Here is a 27,987-nt window from a genome sequence, read left to right on the forward strand (position 1 = left end):
ACAGAGCCAAACGCTCCATGTGCACTGGCTCACTTAATCCTCGTAACCCGCCTAGTGGTTGATAATCCCCATCTCACAGGTAAAGATACCCAGCTTCAGAAAGAGTAACTCACTGAAGGTCACACACCTAGGAGATGGCAGAGCAGGCCCCAGACACCCGAGAGACACTAAATCACCAAATACAACGGTGTCTGGTGAATGTTCCCAGTGTTTTTTCAGGTGGCTGCTTGCTCCCCCCACTTTGGGGAAGCCAGCTCGGCAGCCTCTTTCTTTACTAACTTAAAAAAGCTTTTTAAAAGTGTTTTGTTGAGATACTTTTCATACACCACACAATTTTTCAATTCCTCTATGTAAAGTGTGCAAGTCAAGGGGGGCAGAATAGAGCTCAAGTGGTGGAGCGCATGCTTACCACGTATGAGGTCTCAGGTTCAATCCCCACGACCTCCTCTACAAGTAAATAATCTAATTACCTCCCACTCTCAAAAAACTTAAAAAGACTCCTTTAAGAAATAAAAATAAAAAATAAAGTGTACAAGTCAATATTTTCAACATACTCACAGAACTGTGCAACCACGACCACAATCAATTTAGAATGATTTCACCATCCCGTAACAAAACCCCACACCCATTTGCAATAACTGCATTTCTCCCCAACCCACCTTTCCGCAGCCCGAAGCAACCAACAGTCTACTTTCTGTCGCAAAAGATTTGCCTGTTCTGGACATTTCATATAAATGTAGCCATGTTTTCAAGGACCATCCATGCTGCAGCATGTATCAGTACTTCATTCCTTCTCACGGCTGAATAACGTCCCATGGTATGGATATACCGTGTTTGATTTATCCATTCATTAGCTGATGGACAGTTAGGTTATTGACACTTTTGGGGTATGGTGAATAATACTGCAATGAAAATCTGTATATAGGTTTTTGTATGGATGTACGTTTTAATTTCTCTTGGGTACCTAATGAGAAGTAGAATGCCTCGGTCATAGAATAATTATTTTAACTTCCTAAGGAACTGCCAGATTGTTTTTCAAACTGGCTGCACCACTTTACATTCACACCAACAGTGTATGACGGTTCCAATTTCCCCACGTCCTTGCCAACTTGTTCTTGTGTTTTGACTATAGACTTCCTAGTGGGTCTGAAGTACTGTCTCACTGTGGTTTTGATTTGCATTTCTCTGATGGCTAATGATGTTGAGCATCTTTTCATGTGCTTATTAGCTATTTGTATGTCTTCTTTGGAGAAATATCTATTTAGATCTTCTGTCCACTGTAAAAATCGGGGTTTTTTTGAATTGAGTTTTTTAAATGCATTGTGTATTGTACTACATCAGATAAACACTTTGCAAATATTTTCCCCAGTTCTGTGGGTTGTCTTCACTTTCATGGTGGTGTCTTTTGAAGCGCATTTTTAATTTTTATTAAAAGAGTATTTTCTCTTCCCATGCAGATTCATCTTTCTTCCCTCGTTTCAAGCTCTCTATGTATCTAACCCGTCTGCCCCAAGTACCCTAAAATCTCTACTCAAAGCCATACCCCCAAGCAGAGCACCTGCTCAACTTACTCAGCTGGGCTGCTTTGCCTGGAGAGTGAATGTATTTGGGGCTGACTTCCTTCCTCAGCTTCGCTGTGCTTCCAGGTAGGCAACTTGTGAAACAAAGAAAAAGCACAAACCTTAGTGAAAGCTTTCCAGCAGCCTCCCCAGCTACCCTGGAAGTTTTCTAAATGGCTTACTGCCATCTAGTGGATAAAGATGTCCTTACATCCATACATAGACCACAGAAAAAAAATTCTCAGCCTTTCTTTCCTATTTATGTCCACCAATCTCTCCATTCCACCTTAAGAGCACCCCAAAGGCGATTTTTCCTCTTAACGTATACTGTAGGTACTCAAGATTGCTTGAGCAAAGGACTGTTTGCAGGCATCACTGTTTTCTTTATAGTGCATTTTAAGTACATAAATACTGTAGTGTTGTTGAGAGTAAACATATTGCTGTGGTTTTAAAGACAAAAACTATTCCCTCGGTAGTTTAAAAGTACAACTAGTGTTGAGTAAAACAAGCTAATTAAGTTCAGCTGAAACCAGAATGTAACACTTGAAAGTTGGACATGGAGATTGAGGGACAGTGAACTTTTTGCTCCCTCTTCGCAATCCAATGGTGCCCGGTGCAAAATTTAAGCATCAGGCATCTAGGGCCAAGACATTCTCTTATAACCACAACCTTGTTACAATAACCCACACAGAAATAAAGTGCTTTTGCTGCCCTATATACACTTCTGCATGCACAGCCGGACCGCCCAACCATCTTTCCTCTCACGAGGTTGTTAGGATAATCAAGTAAGGCAAGACCAGCAGAAGCCACTTAATCCCAAACTGAATGGCAAGTTGTTAATGCTGTTCTTACGCCCATTTTCTCTGCATCCTCCTCCAAGCTCTAATAAACCAAGTTACACTGCTTATTGCCAGCGTTTCCCCACAAGACCATTTTGTAACTGTCATCTTGTTCTCCTATAGTCAGGGCTTAGCCCACAGCAGGAATCTACTTAAAATAAGGCAAAATTTAAGACGAAAATTGACTTGTCATTGGGATCCTCAAATCCCCAGATTGCTTAGTCTTGCAAATGGTCAAATTTGAATACCCAAAGGACTAAAAAAATCCAATGTACAGTGAACTCAGAATTACCCCAAGAACATTGGGACCAAGTACATAACTGCATGTGCGTCAGTAAACGTGAATCCCAGACACTCTGCAGAGATGAGTTGGTGCTTCAGTTTACTACGCTGGGACATGGCAGCAAATGTATTTTGGAACAAAGTGTACCCCAAATTCAAATGCCTCGCTCCCCTCCACCACTGTGTAATATACTCAACCCCTGTGAATCTGTGTCCTCATCTGCATCCTTTTCAGATTAATACTGAGAAAACCTAATTCCTACACTCTTCCCAAACCCCGATTTCCTATTACACAGGCCCAGCAATGCATTCTCATTTAAGTATCACACCTTATCTTTCAGTCTCACTGATGGAATTTGTGTAGTTTTTCTTATTGTTAAACAATTTGTAGTAATAACTCCTTTGATAACCTTCAGCTGGGCTAGGTCTTGTGCTGTCTTCCACTCGTCACATTTAATGTCTACAATTTTCTTACCAAAATTCCACATTATTTCAGAGATCTGTATGTAAAAAATTTCCTTCTTAGCTGTAAGTTGTCTTAAATCACTTGCTCCAGCTCATTAAGGATGTAGCAAAGAAAACTAAAACCTAGGTCAGATTCTTCGTCACCAAAAACAAAGGTGGAAAAAAAACAAACTATACACTTTTCATTTGTGGCCCTTGAAGAAAACATGGGAAAACAAAAGTACAAATCAGGTATGATGCTTTAAGTTGTCAAACACCTAAAGCACTATTTTGTCAGTGGTATGCATTGACCACCTAGGACAAAGTTCACTTCAGCTGTTTAATGACAGTGTCTTGGGCATCTAGAAATGCCTTCATGGTTACTGATGACCTACTTACGAAGCCCAAGTATAACCTATGGTAGCTGGATTACCCAAGAACCAACCAGTCCACAAAGGTGATGGAAGGAGGGCTGAAGGCAACTTAAGGCTGGGCCTCCCTGTGAGCCTAAACCATGAAACCATGACCTGAGATACCCCACTGTCCCAAGATTGAGATTCTGCTCAACTGACCACCAGGGGGCAGGCTGGCACTCACACCTCACAAATAATTCTTTAAATCGTTTCCTTTTAGGCCTGAGATTTAGAGGCCCATCACGGAAAAAGTGACTTTAAAAAAGGATTCAAAGGTGGAGTACCTTTGCTGCTGAGACTTGATTTTCTGTCAGCTGAAACATACCAATACCCTAATAAACAAAATTCCAATAAAGGCATTTGCTCCTAAAAACCACCATTCTTAAAGGCAGCCCAGTGTAACTAGGCTTGGTTTACCTTCTGCCTTCCCCAGCCTTTAGTTCATGTCTACACAGAGCATAGATTTCTGATTTTAATCATAGCCAATTGTCTTAGTTTGTTATCTCGGAGTAAAGAGCTCACCTTTACAGCATGTTAAGCACCCAGCCTTTAAAGGAGCTTGCCTGAACAGTCACCAACCCTCAGGTTGTTACTTCCTCTGACTTGTTTCCTTGTCCTAATATGCCTCAAACCCAACCTCTTTTGAGCCTTCAAAACGCGTTAGATTCAAAATGTTTTTACTAAGCCAGACTCAAAACATTTGGGGTATTCCCTCCCAATCTAACACTTCTCAACAGCTTATCAAGCACTGGAAAGCATAAACTATCTCCAGTTTATACATTTTAAAGCTAGTACTCTTACCAAGCCCAGCTAACACTCAATGAATTTACCTTAAAATTAAAACCTTTTAATTTACAACCCAGACACCGTAAGCCCAAAGGAAATGCAACCTCAAAAGCCTACTGCCCCTATAAACAGAGTCAGACAATTATGTATTGTGCCAATTTTAAATAGTTTTATTTAAGACATTGCATTTTCCACTTACAATACAGTGCTTATAAAGTGCAATGTTACTTCCTTTCCCTGTGCACATTTTCCATATTCAAGTATCAAGAATGCCCAGTTATTTACTATAGCAGCTCAACTTTAAAACTGCCATGGAATTTGCTACAAATTTGGGTCCTTCAATGTTGTGTGTGGAACAATGCTAAACCTATGAGGTCTGCTTAATCAACCTCTTCGATGGTGGGCCCAGAGGAGGCACCACCAGATGGAGGTGCTCCACCGCCAGGGAAGCCCCCAGGCATGCCTCCTGGCATCCCGCCGGGCATGCCTCCTGCACTCTGGTACAGCTTGGTAATGATTGGGTTGCAGACTTTTTCCAGCTCCTTCTGTTGATGTTCAAATTCCTCCTTCTCTGCAGTCTGAGAGAAAAAAAAATTTTATTGCCACAGAATTCTTCAAATAAAGAGTCAAGCCTGATGCAATCTGACACTAGACACAAAAACCTGTCACATTTAAGTTACATGTAAAATCTTGGGTCACTCAGACATCCAAGGAAGGAAACTGCCAACATCTGGAGTTCTGGTGGAAACCGCGAATGTTTTGGACCATTCATCACTGTGACCGTTAAAATTAGACTTTGCTAAAAGCTCTGCACCCAACCCTACACCCTCAAATTTCTAGCAACAGAAATTACAAACCTGGTTCTTATCAAGCCAGTTGATTATTTCATTACACTTATCAAGAATCTTCTGTTTGTCTTCATCATTGATCTTGCCTTGAAGTTTTTCATCTTCAACAGTAGCTTTCATGTTGAAAGCATAGGATTCAAGTGAATTCTTTGAAGACACCTTGTCCCGCTGCTTCTCATCTTCAGCTTTGTACTTCTCGGCTTCCTGGACCATGCGCTCTATGTCTTCCTTGCTCAAACGGCCTGTGAAATAATAAATCCTTTAGCTACACCTTTAAGACTGAATATCTGCAGTCCTGCACCCTGTCATCCTACAACTCCACAAGCAACCTCCTGAAACACACTTGGGCCAGTAGAAACATCTATAAAGTGTTCTCTCTCTTAAGACCAGATAGCAGTGCCACACTCAGAACAGTAACTTACCCTTGTCGTTTGTGATGGTAATTTTGTTCTCCTTCCCTGTGCTCTTATCCACAGCAGACACATTAAGGATGCCATTGGCATCAATATCGAAAGTGACTTCAATCTGAGGAACGCCACGGGGGGCAGGAGGAATGCCTGTGAGTTCAAACTTGCCAAGCAGGTTGTTATCCTTGGTCATGGCACGCTCACCTTCATAAACCTTGATAGGAAACAGAAATTACTGACAAATCAGAAAGGTTACCCTGTTAGCTTAGATTTGCATAAGCTTCGTTAGGCAAGACTGATCGCTCAGACATCCAAGGAAGGAACTGACCAACATGAGATTTCTGGTGGAAACTACGAATGGTTTTGGAATCAGTCATCACAGCGGAACACGTCTTCTCCAGCTTTATAGGACCGCAGTAGGCCAGGCCAAACCAGCACAGAAACATACCTGAATGAGCACACCAGGCTGGTTGTCAGAGTAGGTGGTGAAGGTCTGCGTCTGCTTAGTGGGGATGGTGGTATTGCGCTTGATGAGGACAGTCATGACTCCACCCGCAGTTTCGATTCCAAGGGAAAGAGGAGTGACATCCAATAGCAGCAAGTCTTGAACATTTTCAGATTTGTCTCCAGATAAAATGGCTGCCTGGACAGCTAGATTAAAAGAAAATAGTTTTAAAAAAAAAAAACAGTACTAAACTCATTATGTAAAATTAGCAACCCTGAATCGCTCAGACATCCAAGGAAGTTGTGCCATCATTAGCTTAGCTTTTGGTGGAAACTACGAATGTTTAAAAATCATTCATCATAGCGAATGAGTTCAGGCCTCCTGACTGTTACACTAGGGTTGAGAAATTACCTGCACCATAAGCAACAGCCTCATCAGGGTTGATGCTCTTATTCAGTTCTTTCCCATTGAAGAAGTCCTGCAGAAGTTTCTGAATCTTGGGTATACGAGTTGAGCCTCCCACCAAGACGATGTCATGGATCTGTGATTTGTCCAGTTTCGCATCCCGAAGAGCTTTCTCCACAGGGTCCAGGGTGCCACGGAAAAGGTCAGCATTTAATTCTTCAAATCGGGCACGGGTAATAGAGGTATAGAAGTCGATTCCTTCATAGAGGGAATCAATCTCAATACTGGCCTGGGTGCTGGAAGAGAGAGTGCGCTTAGCACGCTCACAAGCAGTGCGGAGGCGACGGACAGCCCTCTTGTTCTCGCTGATGTCCTTCTTGTGCTTCCGCTTGAACTCTGCAATAAAATGGTTGACCATTCGGTTGTCAAAGTCCTCTCCACCTAAATGGGTATCTCCGGCAGTAGACTTGACCTCAAAGATTCCATCCTCAATAGTGAGGATTGACACATCAAAAGTGCCACCACCCAAGTCAAAGATCAGCACATTTCTTTCAGCTCCAACCTGCAATTAAAACACAAATTTACTCTTACCTATTTCTAATTTAAACCAATCTGGCCTCAGATACATCAAAAATGGTACATACCTTTTTGTCTAAGCCATAAGCAATAGCAGCAGCAGTTGGCTCATTGATGATTCTAAGTACATTGAGACCAGCAATAGTTCCAGCATCTTTGGTCGCCTGACGCTGAGAGTCATTGAAGTAAGCGGGTACTGTGACCACAGCATTGGTAACAGTCTAGGGAAAAGAAAACAAATTGAAACCTCATTGCAATTAGAAATTTCATCAGTCCCACAATAGTATCTACTTAAGCACACAAAGATACAGCCTCAAAGACATTCTGGTTTTTATCACCCTTGATCATCTTAGCTATTTATTCTTAGGTCAGCCAAACCCCACATACCAAGAAACCTGGTACCTAACTGCAATCTCTGCCTGCCTCCTCCCCCTGCAGTATTGTGTAAGTACTCACCTTCCCAAGGTAGGCTTCTGCAATTTCCTTCATCTTTGTCAAAACCATGGATGACACCTCCTCTGGATAGAAGCTTTTTGTCTCTCCCTTGTATTCTACTTGGACTTTAGGCCTGCCTGCGTCATTCACCACCATGAAGGGCCAATGTTTCATATCAGATTGGACAACAGCATCATCAAATCTTCGCCCAATGAGACGTTTGGCATCTTTAAAAAGCATTAGATACCATCATTACACCTTGAATTCCGTTACACTTCATCCGTCCATTAAGAACCTAGCCCACCTTTCCAAGACCAAACGCCTTTAGACCCTAACTCACAGTAAGTGGATTCATTCAACTTCTGAATACCCGAACTATCACAAATCTTCCAGCCTTAAAAGCAACATCGTTTCCTCAAAGCTTTTCCTATTCAAGAATTTCACAGCCACCTCACGTTTAACTTTTAAGACAAGTTTTTTAAAGTTTAAAATTACAGGCTGCCTAAATAAGTTCCATACTCTGATTAAAAATTAAGTGGCTTACCAAAAACCGTGTTGGTGGGGTTCATCGCAACTTGGTTCTTTGCAGCATCACCGATCAACCTTTCCGTATCGGTGAAAGCGACATAGCTTGGGGTGGTTCGGTTTCCCTGATCATTGGCAATTATCTCCACTTTCCCGTGCTGGAAGACACCCACACAGGAATAGGTGGTGCCAAGATCAATGCCAACTGCAGGTCCCTTCGACATTGTTGCTAAGAAAGGGAGAGAAAAGCCCGTTGTTCAAAAAGCCGATTAAGGCCTTGGGAAGATTTACCAAATCGACACTATCGGGTATGACCGCTCGGTCTAATGATACTCAGCACCTCGCCCTAGAAACACCGCCCTAGCCGGCAGTAACCACGTGGGAGGGCCAGAACAGGCAGAAAATGCTGCAGTCGAGGTTGCCGTGCCAACCGCAGAGCCCGCCGCAGACCCAAGAAGCCACCTGCCAAAAGGGTCTGCGCCATAGCAGAGCACGTGGTCCCCTCCCTGCAACTGTGATCAACACAGCACGGCCTGTGAGCACTCAGAAGCCCCCTCCCCCAATTCGGGCGCATGCAAAACTTCGTCTTTTAAGAAACACCCATCTACGAAGACAGTTAAGTGGCCGTCTCTAAGGCGCTGGCACCACGCCCCGCAAGCGGGTGCGGCCCCAGTCCCCGTCCGCTCGCTCGCAATCACTGTCACCGCCCAGCCCTCCGCGCCCCGCTCCTCCCTCCTGTCCGCAGATCGGGGCCATTGCCTCCCCTCGGGAACAAAGACACCCCGCCGGGCAGAAAGCTCGCCACACCCAGCCTGCCCGAGACGCTCAGAGGTCCGGCCGCAGCACATGCCCGCAGCCTGCACGGGGGTGCATGCTCCGAGAAGCCTCACCTGATACGTGCGCCCAGCTCTGCTTGAGGAAAAAAACAGCAAGCTACAGAGGTTCCGCCGCGTTCAATGAGACCGGTTTCCGCCCGCCGCCCTGTCTCTTATACTCTGCTTCAGAACCTTCCAGAAGGGGCCCGCCCCAGCCGGATGCCCATCATGGCGTCCCGGCCAATGGGCGCGGGGCCACCTCCACAATCCCCAATGACGAACCTGGCTCTACCTCACGGGGCCTCTCCCTCCCGCCCCAGCTCGCCCCGCCTCGCGATGACGCACTCACCGCAGCGTTCTGGAACTTTCATTGTCGCCCCCTCTCTCCGAACGGCCCCGGGGAAAGGGAGGGTGGGGCCGACGGAGCCCGCGCGCGGGAGTCCTCAGTCAACCCGGGAGGGGGGAAGGGAGAGCCCGCCTCTGCGCAAGCGCTCCTAGAAAGCGCGGGCGGGAGGGGACGGAAGGAGCGGGAGGAAGGGGGCGGGCCAACGTGGAACCCGCCAATGACGGCAGCGCGAGCCGAGATCCGGCTCATGCGGAACCTGGAGAAGAAGAGCGCAGGGCCTGCAGGGAGGGGTCCGGCCCCGGCAGCCCTGGAGAGAAGACGGAAGTGGAACGAGGACAAAATGGCCGTGAAGGTTGTTTGCGCCCCTCCCCCACCGGGTCCTTATTTCTCCTCCCCGACTCCCACCCCGGCCTTGTAGACGGCCCTTTAGGCCCTCCCGGACTCCACACACCCACATTTCGTAGCCAGCGTGGCTCTGGTCCAGGGCTGACCCCGAGCGCCTGGGGCGAAGGTTCCGACCACGGGGTGCTCCTAGATAACATGCTGCTAGGGGCACCCGGATCTGGGGATGGGAGGAGCTGCCAGGCCACCTCTGGGTCCCGCCTCTGCGCGGGATGCGACAGGTTAGCCGGTCAGGCCCCCGAGACCCTCAGTCCACTCTGGCAGGTGGAAGCCGGCTGACTCCGATGCAGAGGTTGGAGGGGCCCGACTTGTTATTTCCCAGCATCCGATCTTGTATCCCGACCCTCGGCGAAATAACTGGCTGAACTTCCCTTCTCGGAGCCCAGATGCCTCCGCCACCCCCCGCCTCCCATCGCCTAGAATAGGTTCGGCTTCTTGGCTCGCCCCCTCCTCCACCCGCTCAGACCCCGCACTTCTCAGTTATTTGCTTAAAAAAAAAAGAAAAAGGTACCTAGCTTTTCCCTTATAAGTGAGCCAGGCGTTAGGAACGTCGGTTCCGGTAGCCCTGTGTCCTTGGTTTAGACTTCCTGAGCTCCTTATTTTCAGTAACATGAGGTAGTATCTTTCCTACCTTAAGTTTCATCAAAAACTAAGGACGAGATCAGGCAGAGACGCCTTGAAATGCGTGCACAAAACAGCGGAATCTAGAATCTTAAATTGTGGTGCATGGTGGCAGGTATTTATTTGGATCCTTGTCATTCTAAGGGCCTTTCGTCTCAGTAACTGGGATGCTTTCCAATATTCTCACTCAAACAGGCAGGGCAGGTAATATTCTTATTTATTTAGTAGATGAGTGTGCATAGATAGGTGAAAAGGTTTTTTAAGACTGCCTAACAGAACTTTTAGTGGCGTGGTTGGAATTAGGTCTGCAGACTGTGAGAAAGGCTGTCAGAAAAGCGAGGATACCTTGTCCTTTTCAAAGTCAGTAAAGCCTAGAGACAGATTCGAATATTTGAAGAAAGGATTTTCTTTCTTTATTTGCCTTTTCAGGGGAAATTTGGGCTTGAGTCCGTCGAGATAAATACCTAACTTCTCCCCAGCTCCCAAGAAGTTCATTTTATGTGATGTTTTCACAGGGTACAGAGTGCTTTCATTTGTTATACCATTCAATCATCAAAACAATTCTCTGAGATATTTATCATTCATTCCTGGGTTAGGGAAAAATGATTTTCAGAGATGTTATTTGTGGGAAGAGAGACAGCTGCCTGAGCTACAGTGGAACCTAGCTCTTGATTCCATTTTCTTTGGTCTTGATTATTAGTAATTTCCTTTCTGGCAACACGTGTATCTCGAACTGCGGAAAGAGGAAGATGTGTGCCGCCAGAGGCTTCTTTCAGTTTTCTTTAGTATCTGCAGTCTTTCTCTCCGCACGCAGTTTATCGAGTACAATCTCTGAACTACACCCTGCATTTTGCTGCTTTTGTAACTAAGCTCTGAACTACCGACATTTAAACCATTGAACCAGTGGAAAATAGAACGGGCCCAAATCCACTGGTTTGGGGTCTCTCACCTAATGGTAATTAAAGAAAGCTGAATAGATAACCTTTGTTTCTGATCTCTTTCAAAATGCATTCTAAAATTTGGACTATGTTCTTATTAACTAGGATGAGTCAGAGTTTATATATTTGGGGTTCAGATTATGATAAATGTCTCCACTTTAAGTGCACAGAGTTTCACGTTGGGGTGCCTGGGACTGCATTGGAGGAGTCTGAGGCCTAGGTTTCTGACTAGAGAATAGGGTTATGATTACCATCATAACTTGTGCTTGTTACATGTCAAGCACTGTTCTGATTTCTTTGCATTTGTTACCTCATTTAATTCTGAAATGTCTTCAGATTTATTTGAATCTCATAGTGTTTACCTTTTAGATTTCCTTGACCCCCTTAATGTGTACTTTTTGGTAGGCACTTCACCTTGACATAAAATATTTGCTTGGTAAATGTTATTTTGATAAAGTCCTTAAGGGCAGAAACTCTGTCGTGAACTTTGTCCTCACTTGGTATGTCCAGCATGACTTAGTATATTGCCTTGTGAGAAAAAAGTACTCAGTATATTTGTGACCGAAGTCAGTAAATAATAGCGCATATTCAGTCTGAGTTCTTCAGTTGTCAGCAAGCTAATAAACAAGTTTCCAATGCAGGTTATATACGCTTCAGCCTCTCCTACATATCACCTTTACTTATTTATTTTTAAGTTGCTGACACAGATGCATCTGTAATAAATATTTGATTTTTGTGATCAGAATCCCAGTTATAAGGCAACTTAGAAATTAAAGTTGAAATATAAACAACACCAAAAATGAAGCAAAATTATGTATGTCTTTGCAATGGCAGTTCTGAGATTGTTTTTATACAGTGTAACAACAGAGGCATCAACTTGGTTATTTGACAGTTTAAGTTTAGTGTATGCATTTTATTAAAATAGTTACTGTCTAAACATCCCCATCATTCCATCTCTGTCTTCTTCCTACAAATACTTTTTCTCTTCCACCATTTATTTTATCCTTGTTTGTTTTATATTAAAGAATCGAATTTATTTGACTTGCAAAGTTAATGGAATGTGGTTTGAAACCTGTAATGGCGTACACTTTATCTTAAGCCGGGGAGCCTGTCTTACCTGAATCTGAAAGTTTGACACACTGTCATTGCTAAGACTTCAGCACCTTATCTCCTCAAGATCTTCAGTTTCTAGAATTTCTCAGATTTCAGGTACTGATTTGTTTTGTGACATTTTTGTAGATTTCCAGAGTGAACAGATTTTCAAAATAATCTGAATATTCAACTGTTATTTTGGTCTTCTAATAACTAACACGTTTAAATAACCTATACCTTTTCATGCAAAGGGGACTGACTCCTGCTTTCAGAGGCATAGGCAGGAAACCTTAGGTTCAAAGGTAATAAATACTGAGAGCAAATTGCTAGTGGTGGTACAGCTGCAGCCTGCATAGCGTACTTGTTCGGCTCAGGTACTCTAGGAATGAGAATTCTCAGAATAACATAGCAGAAGTGGTATGTTGCCTGGATACCACACTGCCAGAAGAATAAAAAAGTGGAGTAAGTAAGGAGTTGATATCTTAGAGTGAGGCAGTGTTAGCGTAAGAAGCATTCCAAATACGCCAGCCCTCTTAAACTAATGGCAGACGTTCTTTACAATACTGCCTCCATGTCTCTTTCCAACTTTTTTTTTTTTAGAGGAAGATAAAGCTCAAGCTGAAACTTTCACTCAAGGATAAATCCCTGTTTCTTAAAGAACTTTGGAAGGAAATGCATTTGCACTATGTGAGAACTAGATGTAGACATGGAAACCAGAGAAATGGGACAAAATCCCAGATCAGCATTTTCTCTTTGAGCACCTGATAACCATTTTATAGAAACGGCTTTCATCACCATATTCAGCACTACTTTTTCTTTCCTATAGCCTGCTTCCCTTTCAATAATAAACATTTTGCTCTACCAGTGGTGATCTCTTGACATTTGTTTAGGGTCCTTGAAGGGCTATTTCAGGCTTGGCATTCTTGACATAGGATGAATTTGACTAGCACAATAGTCAAAACTATTAGAAAGGCAAGTTATTGTATTGGAGGCTGCTTTCTTTTTATTTCTCAGACACCTTCTCCCATGAGTCAGCTCTTCTGAGAGCTCTCCTGGTGAATCATTTCCGCTAATTCTTTCCAACATGGCAACAATATCAACAAGCACTAACCCGGATCTCTCCTGCCACCCACTAATTATCCTCATCTCGTCCCTAAATGTAAATTCCCTTTCCTTCCAGCCCAGAGCTCGGCTTCCTTAGAGACTAAACTGGGAAAATACTGACTTTCTTGCTGTCTCAGCATCTCAGGAGGGAATGACTGTGGCAGTGCCATCAGGATAATATTGGCGATCCCTGATCTTTTTGATAATGTAAGGCCTAGAATCAACAGAAGTCCCAGATTCACATCCCTCCCCTAAAATGAAAGAAATGGAGGAAGCTCCAAGTTCGGTGCAGAACTGAACCTCTGATGTCACTCCTTGATATATTCAGAGAAAATTGATCTGATCTCCCTCTTTAGTCAGTCTTGCCATTCTGATTGCATTCGTTCTCAGAAAGAGGAGCTGTGATGGTTACGTCAGGTGATCTTTCAGCATCCTTAAAAGGTCTCTTTTCTCTAGAAGACTTCTTTCTAAAGACATTGTTAAGTGACTTTTCTTGCTCCAGAGAGATCCAGCAGGGAAGTCCTTAGAGACATCCATTTGAGAGACAATCCACAATTATTCCAGCATTTATTTCTGATATTTGTCATTGACCCTCTGAATGTCATTAAGATGGAAAGTTTTTCAGTCCTTTGTCACACATTTTGGACTCCATTTTTAGTTCCTTTATGGTTCAATATAATAAGATAAGTAGTGGATAGAGTGGGAAAAACAAAATCATTCTTCTCCATCTCCCACTATTTCAACTCCTCTTGAAATTAATATCCAAACTTTACGGTGAATGAAGTCAGGATAGAAAAGACTTGTTTCCTTTTTTGGAGTTTCTCATGGTGCAGACAGGTGTAATATAAGGCTGTGTGTTCTGCTTGACTCTGAGTAATCACAGTAATCCAACTGGCTTGAAGAAATGCATAGAAAATTAATGAACAACACCTCATTGCTTCTTGACAATGGTGAATCAAAGTGCTGATACAAAACATCCCAAGTGAGAAGTTCTAAGTGTGTTCTCTTCCCCTTTCGCCAGCCTTTCTCACCGCAGGTCCTGGTCCACAGATACACAGTTTAGGCCCCCACCTTCCCCCCCACTCTGGTCCAAAGGCACAGTGAGATGCCCTTTTGGAGATGATCAGCTCATCCTTCTCCTTGTTTGGTGTCCCACGAGGAACGTGCTCATTTGAATCTGTTCCGTGCAGTGGTCGCGGCTCCTTCAGTGACCTCTCATTTGGTTCGAGGGGGTTGTGTGGCTGGTGATGAGCTTCCAGGACTAGAAGAGTCCTAAGATCCTGACTCCTGGGAAAGCACGGTGTCCAGTCCACTCGAACTCAGACAGTTTGGAAGGCTCTGCTCTGGCCGGGGGTCGTGCTGGGTGTGGTCTCTGCTTTGGTCAGGGTAGCCTGGTGGACTTTCTTTGGTTCGGAACCTCTCACCCCCGGCCCCACTAGGCTGTACGCGTGGGTGGCCAGCCCGGGCCGGGCCGCTGCCTCGGTGGACAGGGTCCGCTGGCTGCGAGAGGCACTGTTGGCCGTGGAGCGAGTGGAGGCCGAGCCCGAGCGGGAGCTCCCAGAGCCCGAGGAAGAGGAGCGAGGTTTCACGAGGCGGGCTTTCGGGGCTTCAGCATCTTCTCTGAAGAGAAAAGACAGCAAAGATAAATGTTAGTACTACAGGATTTGGAGCACTTCCACCATGGCTGCTGCCTTCTGAGGTGGCCCAGTACAATCATCAAGCTGGAGGGCTGGAATCAGCATTGGAGGAAAGCCCCTGAGGGAAATAGGAACATCCCCATTTCCTGGGCCCTCGTGGTCTGTCAGCCAGTGTGTGTTTTGTTGGCCCAGCAGGAGAATGGGCCCTCGCCTAGATCTGGAGTCTGTCTGCATAAACCCTCTTATGGCCCATCGGCTAGGCCGGTCTTTCCTGTGCGCCCTTTGTAAGTGGAGGTGAATCAGAAGTAATGTGAAGCTTATCTTTTAAGTCTGTTGTGGATAGTTTCACAGTGAAGTCAAGGTAAACCAGACTGTCTGTCCTAGGCTGGAACTCCTTACACCAGAATCATCCTTTTAACAGATTCATGGTTAAGAGGAGGTTGGCATTTTCGTCGGCTGGTCATTGTGGAGCTGGCCCTGGAAAGGCAGCCTAGTAGAGGAGAGCGCTTGGAGGGAGGCTCACCGGATTTCGTTCGGTCTCTCTTCTTCCTCATATCTCTCTTTGTCTTTCCTTCGGATTAGCAGCCACACCAAGAGGAAAATCAGCAGGGCTCCTGCCACCATCCCTGTCACCGCTCCTGCGACCATGCCGATGCTTTGTACATCTGTTTTCTCAGAAACAAAAGCAAAAGGTAAAACCAAACATAAGCTAAGAAATACACAGACTTAAAAAACAAGCTCTGGACAAGATGAGTGTTTCCAGATCTTTGTATCGCTCTTCCTGAGTACCCCACGTGCCCTCTCTTGGTGTACGACTGTCCCTCTTGATAGTGAAGGGGAGCAGAATACGCCACCCCAGGGAGGGATAGATTAGGAGTCTGGGATTAATAGACACACACTACTATGTATAAAATAGATAAACAACAAGGACCTACTGTATAGCACAGAGAACGATATTCAGTTTCTTATAAAGAGCTATAATGGAAAAGAATCTGAAAAAAAATATGTATATGTATAACTGGCTTTGCTGTACACCTGAAACTAACATTGTAAATCGACTACACTTCAATAAAAAATTTTTAATTAAAAAAAAAGGATGCTACCTCAAAATATGCTTTTTGACATTAGGATTATTTTAAGCTGATTATTTTTGGGAAACAGCAGACACAGGAGAAGCTCTAAAAACAGAGTAAAAGTTACCCTTTTGTAAGGGAAATTTACATTTATAAAGGAAACCTCCATTTGGTCCCCTTTTGGATATAATAATAATTTCTTTAGGGGGCTGGAAAATCACATATACTCATAAATATAGAGTTAGCTACAACTGTTGGCTAGACCTTGGCAGCTACTGAATTTATTTCAGTGCTAGCCATGTCCTGGAAATAAAGCTTTTCACCTTACTTGTGATTAAAAATGTTTTACACTGAACCACCTGCAAAACCAAAAGCAGACAAGCCCTTCGGGTACTTACACTGAACTGTCACCCGCACCACGCAGCTCTCCTTCCCAGCCTCATTGCCTGCTGTGCACTGGTACAGCCCAGAGGAGGACATGGTGAGGTTCTGCAGCAGGACGCGTCCCGGGTGGTTGTAGTCTACACAAGGAAAAAGAATGACTAATCCCCATGGCAGGGTTGAGATTTATCATTTAATTTATTGCAACATTGACCTAAGATTCTGTAATACATTTGGTAAGGATGAGACAAGAGAGTCGATCCCTTTTTGGAATGTGGGAAGAAAGGTGAACATGCTTTTAAATTGTAGTGCATGCTCAAAAGTCACTGTAGATTCTGAATATTTAATGGATACTAACAGTAATTAGATATAATGGATTCATATAATATATTTCTATCTAATCTCTTTCTATCTAATCTCTTTACCACTTTTATTTTTGCCATTTGAGAAAGGAAAAGAGATTTTTCTGTACTCATTTAGAGATGAAAAATGGAAGTTCAAAGAGGTCCACCAGTGTATTCAAGGTCATATTGTGAGTTGCTGACAAAAATCAGATTTAGAATTCATAGAGAGAGGACTGTCCTGTTGTCTCAGTAGACTGGTAGGAAGATGACTTACCAATCCTAGACTTGGGAGGAAGATGTTCATCCTCTCCCTCCTTCTCCCGGACTCGCTGCCAGTAATACACAATGGGCTTTGTGCCAGAGGATGACTCACACTGCAGAGTCAAGTCACTTCCTTCTGTCAGGTCTCCTTCCAATTCACACTTGGGCTTTGATGGTCTCACTGGCCAAAATAACAAACAAATAAATATCAAAGATCTCCAAACACCTGATTCAATGGAAGAGCTACATGTTAAGTTGTTTCTCCAACCATATGGTCAACTGTTGAGTGCAGATTCAATAGCTCTTTGTTACCTTGCCATGCTTTACATCACCCCCAGAAATAGACCCACTTCCATCCCCTGCACACGTATACACCCAAATCTAGCTACTTCCGGTGGTGCTGTTGTAATTTTCAGAGGCTGCCTCAGAAACTCCCTCACCACTTCTCAAAGAAGAGAAACTTTTATAATAGGAAATTTTAGGAAAATTGAGTATGATTTTACAAATAATGAAACAGGGACAGAAGTTCATTAACTTGGAAGCAATTAAATAGAACTTGGTAGCTCCTGCTGTCAAAAAACAGAAATAAATTGGAATCAGATCTGAGAGATCTGTTCAGTTTGAGGATGCCATTTAAACATTAGAGGATGTTTAAATTTAGTAATGGGCTACCATGGAAAATTGTGGTAATTTGTCCTTGTTTCATTATGGTTAAAATACAAAACATACACACTTCTCCCCAGGGAACTGAACTAGGTAGCCTGTGTATAGTACAGTGTTGAGCAAGAAGTCTTGCGCCACCATGACGCATCTGGCTCTCCCTCGCAGAGACCTTATTTATAAGATCCAGGCATTTATTACCAGGACACTCACTCTGTCTTACCTAAGACTTTTAAGATGACATGGCTCCACACGTAGCGCCCTGAATTCTTCACCTTGCAGGTGTACCGGCCCTCGTCACTGGGCTTCAGAGGCTCAATCTGCAGGGAAGCATCTCCTGCGAGGAAATTGGAAGCAAAGGCCACCCGGCCCTTCTGTTCCTCAGTCAAGTTACTGTAGACATGACGACTGGAGTATGTGATCACCTGAGGGACAGATGGAGGCAGAGTCAAGCAGGGTGGCTCTCAGCTTTGTTCTCCTGCTGAGCTCAAGATGAGGAAAGGGAATGCTCCTAATGGAACAAAGCAGTCAAACCTGGGGCTGATTCTAAGAATCCAAGAGACCTCTATTCTAAACAAAGTTAAATCCAGTATGTTTGTTCTAAGAATAAGAACACCTCATATTTGTGTTGCATTTTAACTATAAAGTAGTAATTGTCTCAGTAAGTGCTCAGAACCTTTCCATTTTATAGGTAAGGACTTTTCTTTTTGCCCCCCACCTTAAGGGAGGCACTGGAGATTGAACCCAGGACCATGTGCACGCCATGCATGCGCTCTGCCACCGACTGTACCACCCACCCCCAAAAAAGACTTTTAAATGTGAGTTAGAGGCTGAAGATCTCGGAGCTAAGTCCAGGAAAGAAGGAAATGCACGGAATGGTCTCCAGAGTTGACTCAGGAGAAGTGAGAGAATGGAGGCTAAGGAAGGACAGAGACTTACCCCCCATCCCCACATACCTTCCTAACTTTTGAGTTTCCTACCACCTGCATGTGATCGGGTCAAAGTACATACACCCCATGTGCTTGGTGCTTTTCCATCTGGTTTATGTCTCACACAGTTTTTCCAAGTATGCATTATCTATCCCCATTTCCCAGGCAGGCAGCAGAAGAAGGGTTTGACACAGCCATCTAAAGCCATCCAGTTCATTGTTCTGGTTACCACCGTGACCTCTCCTTTTATTGTGCTGCTCATAGACTGCTTTCAGAAAGTTTGGAAATGAAGGAGAAAACGTGAAATGAAAAAATGTGTTTTGTCTTTATGAAAATAAAGAGTTCAGCTGAAGTTAAAGAGCAGAAGTTAATCATTAGAATCCAGGTCTGTTACTCAAGGCTTCACTGTTAGACTTCCCTCCTTTTTTTTTGGCTTCACTGTGGATTAATAAGAGTTAGTTAGGTGGGAAAAAATTATATCCTTTCCTTCCACAAAATACACATAAGCTCCATATCTTTGTTTTCCCAGGTGGGGAGACCAAAGTTGATTCCCCAACAGAAAAAAAAAAAATCATGATTTTTACTGAATTTTCATCTGCCTGCATCACAACCTCTAGTTCTTGAACCTTTTCCTGGTTCTCTTAGTCCAACACCTCCTGTTAATCACACACACACAGACAAAACCATGCTGATCTAGTCTGCCAAGACTTGAAGCTATGTAACTTCAGTTTTGCCCTCCCTGCCACTTACTAGTCATATTCCTAAACTTACTTGATTTAAACATCAGCAAACTTTTATGGAATGACTGCTCCCCATCAGGTCAGGAGGAGGCTATTAAGATGCATAAAATCCTCTTCTTATCTTCAAGTAACTTATTATCTAGTAGGATTAACAAGGGGAGAAATTTAAACATAGAAAATTAAGGAATGATTAACTTGAAATAGTATCCAAGAGAATGTCCCAGAAAAGTTGGTGGCATTTGAGCTAGGCTTTGAAAGATGAGTAGACTGAAAAAGAAATGCGAGAGGCAGGGAGAAGGTCGCTAGAGGGAGCATTCCAGATACACAGAAGGGCACTAAAAAAGAAGGCAGGCGAGCAATGGGAGCCCCCAGCACACTTTCAGCTGCAGCTGTTCCAAATTGTTTCACTCGGCTGTTAAGCCCGTAACCCATCCTCAATCACATGACTCCCTACAGCTCAGGAAATGCTTTCCTGAAAAGCTTTGAAGCATCTATAAAATGGCCATAAATTCTCTCACCAGTATAGCAAAACTTTTCAGTATCATCCATTTTGCCCTTAGCACCTCTCTGAGAAAAGTGTTTTCTCCTTTCTCTGCATTTTTTTCTTCTCCAGCAAATATTTGAGCACACATAGTGTGCTGCATGCTGGAGAACCAGCAGGAGTAAGACACAGTTCCTACCCTGAGGACCTCACAGTAGTGTGGGGGGTAAAATGGGGGAGAAGCGAGTATGAGAAAATTGAGGTAGACCCTGTAACCAGTAATACCATTCAAACGTTTTAGGTCTTCAGTTTTGCCCCCTCACTTCAATCCACACCACCACTGTGATTGTTCTGACATCCTTATCTCTACCGCCAGCACATTTTTGAGCTCCAGTGTTATATTTCCAGCTGCCTGGCCACTGCAGATGTCTGTCCTATCCAATCTACCCTACATAACAGTGTACCTTAATGCCAAGTTAATACTCATGTAAAACTCACACTAGCTCTTTTCCAGACTGAAAACCTTTCATGGCTCCCCACCACCTCTGAATGATGACCAGATTCAGTCCAGGGTCATCAAGATGACCCCTGCATCACTTTCCCAACCTCATTTCCTGTTTAGTCCCCCTCACATCCCTGGGTGCGTCCACATTACGTTCCTTCCCTTGCTTTCCTGTGAGCTGTGCTTGCTTTGTACTCATACACCTTTGCTCACAACATTTTTTCACTTAGAAACTCCCTTTTCTCTCCACATAAAGGATTCATATCCATTCTTTTAAACCCCAAATCAGCGTTAACTCCTTCCTTGATATGATACTCAGACTAAGAATGGTCTCTTCTCTTTACTGTCATCCATGGCATTTCTTGGCATCATTTTTATGTGAGGAGAAATTGTGAAAGACAAGACTTTGAGCAGTTTCCTGGATCCCCCTTCTATGATTCTGGGCACGGTTCAGGAGACCCTTCGGGCTAATTCTGATTTTAATACACATTAGTTGCCCTTGACTGTCTTTGGCTAGGCTATTTTGCAACCTCACAGTCCTTCATTCAATAAACATTTATTAAAAACATACTCTGCACTTGGCACTGTTCTAGAGATGATAGCAATACAAAGAAATGAGTTTTACAAGTGTTGTTGGGGACTAGCACGTCACCCCAAAATACACCACTTCACATATGCATAGGATTAATTTCAACTGAAGGCATTTGAGCTCCTGAAATCCCTTATCAGCATAAAAGCAGAGCCTCCCAGAAGAATTCAAGTGTCCATAAATCTCCTTTCCCAGGGCAACTCTAATCATTCCTTCCGGGAGACCAGAAGTTGGCATCACACCCAGACAGACATTGTCACAAACTAGCATATCTCCCATCTGTTCTTCTAAGGGCCCATTTATCTTTTGAAAAAGTCATTTTCTTTTCCAAAAGTGCCCTTTCTACCCCTCCCTTTTGTCTAATAAGTAAGGTATAAAAAGCCCTAATTCTAACCACCCCCTTGAGTTACTCATCTCCGGGTATTCCCTTGTGTTATATACATACACAATGCATGGGTTAATAAACAGTTAGCTCTCCTCTTGTTAACCTGTCTTTTGTCCATCTAGTTTACAGTGCTGCACCCTGAAAATCTAGGAGGGTAGCAGGAAAAAGCCAGACTTGAATCTTAAGCTAAAGGGATCCAAGATGACAGTCATTTATTCAACCAATTTTGAGCCTCCACAATGTGTCAGCACCTGTTTTAGGGGTTTGGCGGTATCAGTGAGCATAACATGTAAAAATCCCAACCCTTGAGGAGCATGTATTCCAGTGATGGGAAACAGACATAGAAGAACATTATATGGCAGATTTGACAGTGAGAAATACTATGAAAATAATAGAGCCAGGAAGGTGGACTGTGGGCCAGGGAGAGACTGCAATTTAATTAAGGTCATCAAGGTAGACCTCACCAGAAGATGAAATTAGAGCAAATACTTGAAGGAGACTTGGAACCAGTCTTGGAACTACATAGGGGAACAGAGTTCTAGGCAGACGGAAGAGCCAGTGCAAAGGCCCTAAGGTGGGAGGATGCCTGGCACGTCTGAGGCGCAGCAAAGAGGCCAGGGAGCTGGAGAGAACCAGGCGGATGACAGGTGACATCAGGCAGTGGGGCCACGTCACCTAAGGGGCTCGTGGTCCACTGTGAAGATGATGGCTTTTACTCTGAGGGAAAAAGGGGGAGGGCAGTTAGAGGGTTTTGAGCAGAAGAGTATCATGACTGGTTGATGTTTTGAAAATAGGCTGTAGGAGGCTGAGAGTGGATACAGGAAAACGAGTCAGGAAGCTACCACAGTGAAGATCCAGGTGAGAGATCTAAGACGGCCTGGAGTGAAAACAATGGAAGTGATCAGAAGTGATCAGATTCTGAAAGTATTTTGAAGATAGAACCAACTAGATTTCCCATTAGACTGACTGATCACCTTATTTAAATGTATGTTCAGGGCATGAGAAGAAAGGGGTCAGGGACTACTCCCAGGTTCTTGGCCTGAGACTCTGCAGGGAGAGAACTGCCCTTGACCAAGAGGGAGGAAGACCGAGCAGAGCAAGCTTGGGGTCAGAGTGTGTTGAGTTGGGAGGGGGGTCTGGAGTGTAGTTTTGGATTTACTCCCTTTGACATCCCCGTTAGACACCCAAAGGAGGTGTGGAGTCAGCAGGTGCATATGGAAGGGTCTGCTGTTCAGGAGTGAGGCCTGGACTGGAAACAGGCATTTGGCAATTATCAGCGTGTGGATGGCCTTTAAAGCAGGAGACTGGGTAAGAGGGCCGAGTGCATGAATACAGAGACCAAGAACACAGACGGGAAAGTGAGACCATGCGTGTAGGAGGTCTGTAAGCGAATCTGGGTAAAATACCACCAACCTTGGAGTGAAATAAATGACATCTTGGTTTTGTTTTCTTCTTAATTGAAACGAACCTTTAACTTTCGATTTGTTTTAGATTTACAGGAAAGTTGCAAAGACAGTTTAGAGAGTCCTTGCACCTCTCCCCCAGCTTCCTCTATGTGAACACCTCACTTTACTCTGATACGTTTTTCGCAGCTAAGAAACAGGACCAGCACTTTACTGTTAACTAAATGCTGCAACTTCATTCCAGTTTCACTCATTTTTCCTGAAGACTTTTGTCTTGATCCCACCCTTTAGCTTAACATTCAAGTCCAGCCTTTGCTCACATGTCCAGCCTGACCTCTGGATGACAACTCCCTTCTTCCTGCCTTCTCTTCCGAGACTCAGTGGGTCGCCCGGATGAGCTTTCAGGGAGACTACAAACCAAGGGAGGAGGCCTCGGAGGAGTAGGGGCAGGGAAACCGCCTTCAAGAGATGGAATTCTTCTCGTTATCAGAGCCTTGAGGCTGTCTCCCCAACCCAGCCTGAAAACTCCCTCCTGCCCCACTCCGTTTACACCAAAGGGAGGAGCCTCCTGAGCATCGTCTTCATGCTGAGAAAAATTCTGGGAAGTACAGGAAATGCATGATTTCAGTCAAATGGCCAGTGTTGACACACAGGCCCATGTTTTGTCTTGAATTTTTTTTTTAATGGAGGTACTAGGGAAACGCTCTACCACTGAGCTATATACCCCCACCCCTTGTCTTGAATTTCTGCATTCTTTTCAGTAGAAGCCGAAAGCTCTGGGAGGAGGGCCAGCAGACTTTAGCTCCTGGAATCTTGAGTTCAGATCCGAGCTCTGAAATCCATCTTGGACGAGGCCTTCACTTTTGCAAGTCTGAAAGGGTTAGAGTCCAAGTCATCTGGAGATGAATTAGGTCTAATTTCCGCCACGTATTAAAAGAAAACTACTGTAACAGTCCTTACCCTCCCAACTTCTCAGGCTTGTAATAAGAGTCAAGTCTGAGAGCCGATGTTTGTGAAGGGCACTGTTCCTTCCCTCAGCGACCGCTGAGCGACTCCCCTGCCAGCACAGGGCTCCGCTCTGTGCTCAGGGAGGTGTGGAACTGCAATGTTGAACTGAATTGAACGAATTAGATGTAGAAATGAAAAACCATCAACACAATACAATACACCCAGTCAGGGATTTTGTTTTTACTTAGCAAACACTTACGTGGTGTTTATTTTGTTGTAGGCACCGTTCTAAACACTTAACAAATATTAAGTCCCTGCGTTTAGGGGAAAAAAAGGCAGCATGATGACAGTGAAAAGTTTAAGATTACGGAAGTAGTCTCGCCAACAAACTGCTTAGAGTTGAGGCTGTTCTTTGGTTTAATAATTATTTGTAGAATGCCTTCTACAAGCTGGGTACATATATCTTAATCTGAAACTGGGGCCCTGCTGTTTAATCCCGTAGAATGGGGTAGCTCTGTGGGGCCCTCCTGTAGTCACTAATTAACGACTGCGTTTGCCACTGAGGCCGGGCAATCCAGGGGGAGCTCCTAGGGCCAGGCAGAGGTTTCTGTCCTATTCTTATCCCTTAAAATGCAACCAGCCTCTTGTGCCAGGCCGTGGCCAGCACCATTTCTGAATAATTTCTTAGTCCCACCTCACCACTTTTTGTTTTTCTCCCAATCAGATTAAAACCTATGAACTCTGACCTAGAAAAATGTACAGAACATACTATTTTGCAAATAATGCCATAGGGTTCCTAGCGTGCAGCTTAAAGCCCTGTGCTTTAGACGGAGACCAGGAAGGGCTAGGCGCCCAGCCTTCTTTTCCCGGTAGGGTACTTTGTTTTAAACAACAAACAGTGTGCTTGGCCCCACATCCTGTTTCACTGGTGGGAAGAATAGGTTCCCCGCAGGGTTGAAGGAGCTGCCATAGAAATGCCAAACCGGTGGGACAATGGGGAGAGGAAGAAATACACTAGCACCAGGAAAGAACTGGAAGTTTCAGAGCTTATCTCGTCTCTAGGACAGAGAGTGGGGGGCTGATATTTGGAGGTAGAACAAGTAAGTATGGAACTCTTATTAGGCACTCAATTAATGTGATTTTCTTTCCTTCTGACTTTCTCATGTTTATCTACATTTATGTAGGTGCATAATCACCTATGAGGAAGGCAGTGTGTGCTTCTGAAGAAGAATGAAGAGATTCTACACCTGGATATCAGTCAGGAGCTGGGGGATTTTTAGGGACTTTGGGGTTTTGTGGGCTGTGGGAGGCTGGTGACCTTTGTGGTCTAGGGGATTCCTTCCTTGTCCATTTTAATATTTAGATTAATATCCGAGGATACCTTTGTCTTCAAAGGTGCTTTTGACTTTGGAGAGCCTTAAGAGGTGTGGTCCAGAGTTGAATCTGTCTGCTTTGGGCTGTTAGAAGTTCATCACCCTAGAAGCTTTCAAACTTTGAACAGGTTCAATTAAGAAATAGATTTTTCTTCATAACCCAGCACACACAGAGCATACACATAGATAACTGAAACATAAGTGTCATGAAACACTGTATGTGCAATATACTCTGGTATTTTCTAGTCTATGTTAAAACAAAACATCTGGTCGCTTACGATCCACTACTGAGGCTTAATTTTGGTGATGTGTTTTTTTAAAAAAACATTTTTTGGGGTGGGAAGATAGTTAGGTTTTTAAAAATATTTCTATTTACTTTTTAACAGAGGTACTGAGGATTGAACCCAGGACCTCATGAATGCTAAGCACATGCTCTAACACTGAGCTCTACACTCCCCACTCAGAGTCCTAATTTTGAAAAAATGCTACACCAGGGCACAGTGACTAAGAGAGCTGAAGTTAATGGCCTTCTGTATTCAAACAGGAGCTCCTCCACGTACAGCTGTCTGTAATGAACCTTTCTAAACTTTAAGGTCCTCACTGTCAAATGCGGATAAGCTACTTCATAGCATTTTTGTGGGAATGAGATAGTAAGTGCTCAGGATCACTTTTATTAGACTGATTCTGGGTTCAAGAAAGCCCAGTAGGTTTCCAAAACTGTCCATCCCATTACCCCACAATATTCACCGTTCCATCCATTTGTACAGCAAAGCTTGCCTGGCTAAAAGCCTCCATTGTTTCCCATCACCAGCGCACCCTGTGGTCTGCAGTCTGATGCTCTGAATGTGGGACCACGCCTCTTCTTGGCCCAAACTCGAGGCCCTTGATTCTGAACAGCGCCCTCTGATGTGTCTTTGTCTTAGATCACACAGTCTTCCCCCTTCTGAACTGCCTCTCCTTCTTTTGTTTTCACCTCAACAGTAGCTACTCAGACCTCAAGATCAAGCTTGAGGGTCACCTTCAGTGTCTACAGGCTTCCCTGGTGTATTGCTTTTCCCTCCCGTTCCCCCAAATCCTGTCCTAATATCTTACGAAGGAAAAAGCAATAACTACAGGTAAGTAGTTAACATCTTTGGAAAGCGGAGATTCTTCAACTCCAAGATAATCTTTATATAATTAAATAACCCTTATTAAACATGAGATTTTCACAACACTTCTGACATGGATTGGGGCTTAGTTACAGCTGTGCAATTTGGCTAATTTTTTTTTTTTTTCAGATCTACGTTGAATCTCAGCTGCTTGTGTGTCTCTCTGTTCTACTCTGTCTTTAACTCTAGGGAACATAGAGCTGAGACAAAGCCGTTGATCAATCTGAGTGCAATGGGGGAACAATGCACCTAAATTTAATCCTTTTGCAAACAAACAAGAAATTAAATATATGAATCACAGCTGTTGTGGGGCTGCCTGTCTTACGACATTCCTGGTGGACCTGCTCCGGATGCATTTTTAGGGAGAGAAGGCAGGACAATTTGTTAGGATGGAACAGATGGATCCGCTCAACTTCCTGGCAGTTGCTCCCCGTGCCACGCGCTGTGTAGCAATTGTGAAACTGCCTTGAAGAAGATGGATGGAGACCCCTCACTCTATGTTTTAGGTCCAGATTTTTCCTACTCAAAGCTAAAGAGGAAGGGAAGAGGTGAAAGAGTGGCCAAGAGGGTTAGCATGGGAACTGGAACATCTCTGTCCTGATCTCTCCATATTTTCGGGAAAATAGAGGGGAAAGATTTCTGTTGTGTGTTCATGACTCACCTTGGGGGAGCTGTTCACTCTTACTTTGGAAATTCTGTTTCCATCTCTAGAACCAGGAAGAAAGCTCTCGAGTTCTAATGGCCACGCTGTCTAGGCTGAAATTCAAATATTCCTGGGGCTTCATACCTACCCCTAAATGTTCCCTGCATATCTGCACATCTGAGACAAAAGGGGTGAAAATGTTTCTGTTCAGACGTGGGATCCAGGTCTTTGTTTAGGCACCACATCTGTTCCAACCCTTCCTGTATTTTCTTTCTCGGTCCCTCTCACTCTTACTCCCAGCACCCTGGCAATTAACAAGCTTTGGCAACTTTACCCACTGCTTGTTATCCCAGCTACCCACGACTGGTGTTTAAGCCTGAAACTGTTCAACTGATCTTGCTTTTTTACACGAGTCCCCCTTAAAACAGCATGCCACACAGTGCCAGAGTGATCACTCTACAATGCAAAGATGCCCTTTTCTCTCTGAAAATCCTTCAAGAACGCCATGACATTCTAGGAAAAATTCCAAGCTCCCTAGTAGGTAGGCAAGACCTTTCCATTTCAGGTCCTGCAGCCTGCACAGGTTCCCACTGGCACTCCACCCAGACCAGCTGCTTAGGAGTTCCCAGCTTGTGAGCTCCTCAGGGCAGAGCCTTCTGGCAACGTGAAGGTCAACCATGCCTTCTTACAAGAAGCACACCTTGACCTCGCCCTTCCTCCAACTCTTCTTGGCCAGTGGCTTTTCCTTTGTTTTCATCTAGAATACTCTGCGTATCTCTATTGTGATATGTATCTGTTCTAGGAGCTCCTTTATAAAAGAGAGAGTGTGTATCGTGGGAATCCAGTATTTATTAAATTTAACTAAATTGATTCTTGATCTTTTAGAACTTCCAATAGTGCCAAACTTTTCCCAGCATCAGGGTCTTTGCACAATTAGGTCTGTCTGGAATACTTTTCTCCCCATCCTCTTCTTATTTCCATATATAGCACATGTTCTGATTTCAAGTTATTTATGAAGATAATGCAGCTAGTGGTTAATAGCCCAGGTATTGATGTCATAGTGCCTAATGTCAAAAATGGGTGACTTTAAGCAATTTCTAACCTTGTATGTGTATGTGCACGTGCCTCGGGTCCTTATTTGTAAAATGGCACTAATAATCCTAGTTATGAGGATTAAGTTAAATGAGATAATATGTGCCAAACAGATC

At 44.1% G+C, this 27,987-nt stretch overlaps 2 protein-coding genes, 1 long non-coding RNA gene and 2 other non-coding genes across 7 annotated transcripts in view; 1 reads left to right on the plus strand and 4 right to left on the minus strand.

The window, feature by feature from the left end:
• Positions 1-4,465: 4,465 nt before the first annotated feature.
• Positions 4,466-8,994, minus strand: HSPA8 (heat shock protein family A (Hsp70) member 8). The gene is made up of 9 exons (XM_010986554.3): positions 8,855-8,994; positions 7,984-8,193; positions 7,461-7,666; positions 7,073-7,225; positions 6,435-6,990; positions 6,027-6,229; positions 5,594-5,792; positions 5,181-5,413; positions 4,466-4,901 (listed from the first exon to the last, which is right to left on the minus strand). Exons 2-9 carry the CDS (start codon positions 8,186-8,188, stop codon positions 4,704-4,706), a joined length of 1,953 nt encoding a protein of 650 aa, XP_010984856.2. The 5' UTR covers positions 8,189-8,193; positions 8,855-8,994; the 3' UTR covers positions 4,466-4,703.
• On the minus strand, positions 5,019-5,103 carry LOC116150260 (small nucleolar RNA SNORD14). Its single transcript, XR_004133976.1, has one exon. It is a non-coding gene; the product is annotated as a small nucleolar RNA SNORD14 (small nucleolar RNA).
• LOC116150259 (small nucleolar RNA SNORD14) lies at positions 6,303-6,389 on the minus strand. The gene has a single exon (XR_004133975.2). It is a non-coding gene; the product is annotated as a small nucleolar RNA SNORD14 (small nucleolar RNA).
• Positions 8,995-11,886: 2,892 nt separating the features above from the next.
• CLMP (CXADR like membrane protein) overlaps positions 11,887-27,987 on the minus strand; it is a 77,274-nt gene continuing 61,173 nt past the window's right edge. Inside the window, exons 3-7 of the mRNA XM_031443469.2 lie at positions 17,862-18,063; positions 16,992-17,159; positions 16,391-16,513; positions 15,443-15,584; positions 11,887-14,902 (exon numbers count right to left, since the gene is read on the minus strand). Coding sequence (XP_031299329.2) covers positions 14,602-14,902; positions 15,443-15,584; positions 16,391-16,513; positions 16,992-17,159; positions 17,862-18,063 — 936 coding nt within the window. The 3' untranslated portion in view covers positions 11,887-14,601. The remainder of the gene's footprint in view (positions 14,903-15,442; positions 15,585-16,390; positions 16,514-16,991; positions 17,160-17,861; positions 18,064-27,987) is intronic.
• Positions 15,491-27,868, plus strand: LOC116150185 (uncharacterized). Of its 3 annotated transcripts, XR_004133859.2 has the most exons (4): positions 15,503-15,611; positions 24,800-24,872; positions 25,970-26,103; positions 26,266-27,868. It is a non-coding gene; the product is annotated as an uncharacterized LOC116150185 (long non-coding RNA). The 3 variants fall into 3 exon arrangements; XR_010378940.1 differs by lacking the exon at positions 24,800-24,872 and having other exon boundaries at positions 15,500-15,611; XR_010378939.1 differs by lacking the exons at positions 24,800-24,872; positions 25,970-26,103; positions 26,266-27,868 and adding an exon at positions 17,921-20,858 and having other exon boundaries at positions 15,491-15,611.

This window comes from Camelus dromedarius, chromosome 34 (genome assembly GCF_036321535.1).
Source record: "Camelus dromedarius isolate mCamDro1 chromosome 34, mCamDro1.pat, whole genome shotgun sequence".
Classification (NCBI taxonomy): Eukaryota; Metazoa; Chordata; class Mammalia; order Artiodactyla; family Camelidae; genus Camelus; species Camelus dromedarius.

Bases quoted from the DNA above. Each gene is read 5' to 3' on its own strand.
- HSPA8 (XM_010986554.3), bottom strand. From the start codon at position 8,188: ATGTCGAAGGGACCTGCAGTTGGCATTGATCTTGGCACCACCTATTCC. The intron at 6,230-6,434 runs GTAATTTCTCAA...CTTTTAATCTAG, and splicing joins GGCTGTTGCTTATGGTGCAG to CTGTCCAGGCAGCCATTTTA. The intron at 5,793-6,026 runs GTATGTTTCTGT...TTTCCTATCAAG, and splicing joins AGCCTGGTGTGCTCATTCAG to GTTTATGAAGGTGAGCGTGC.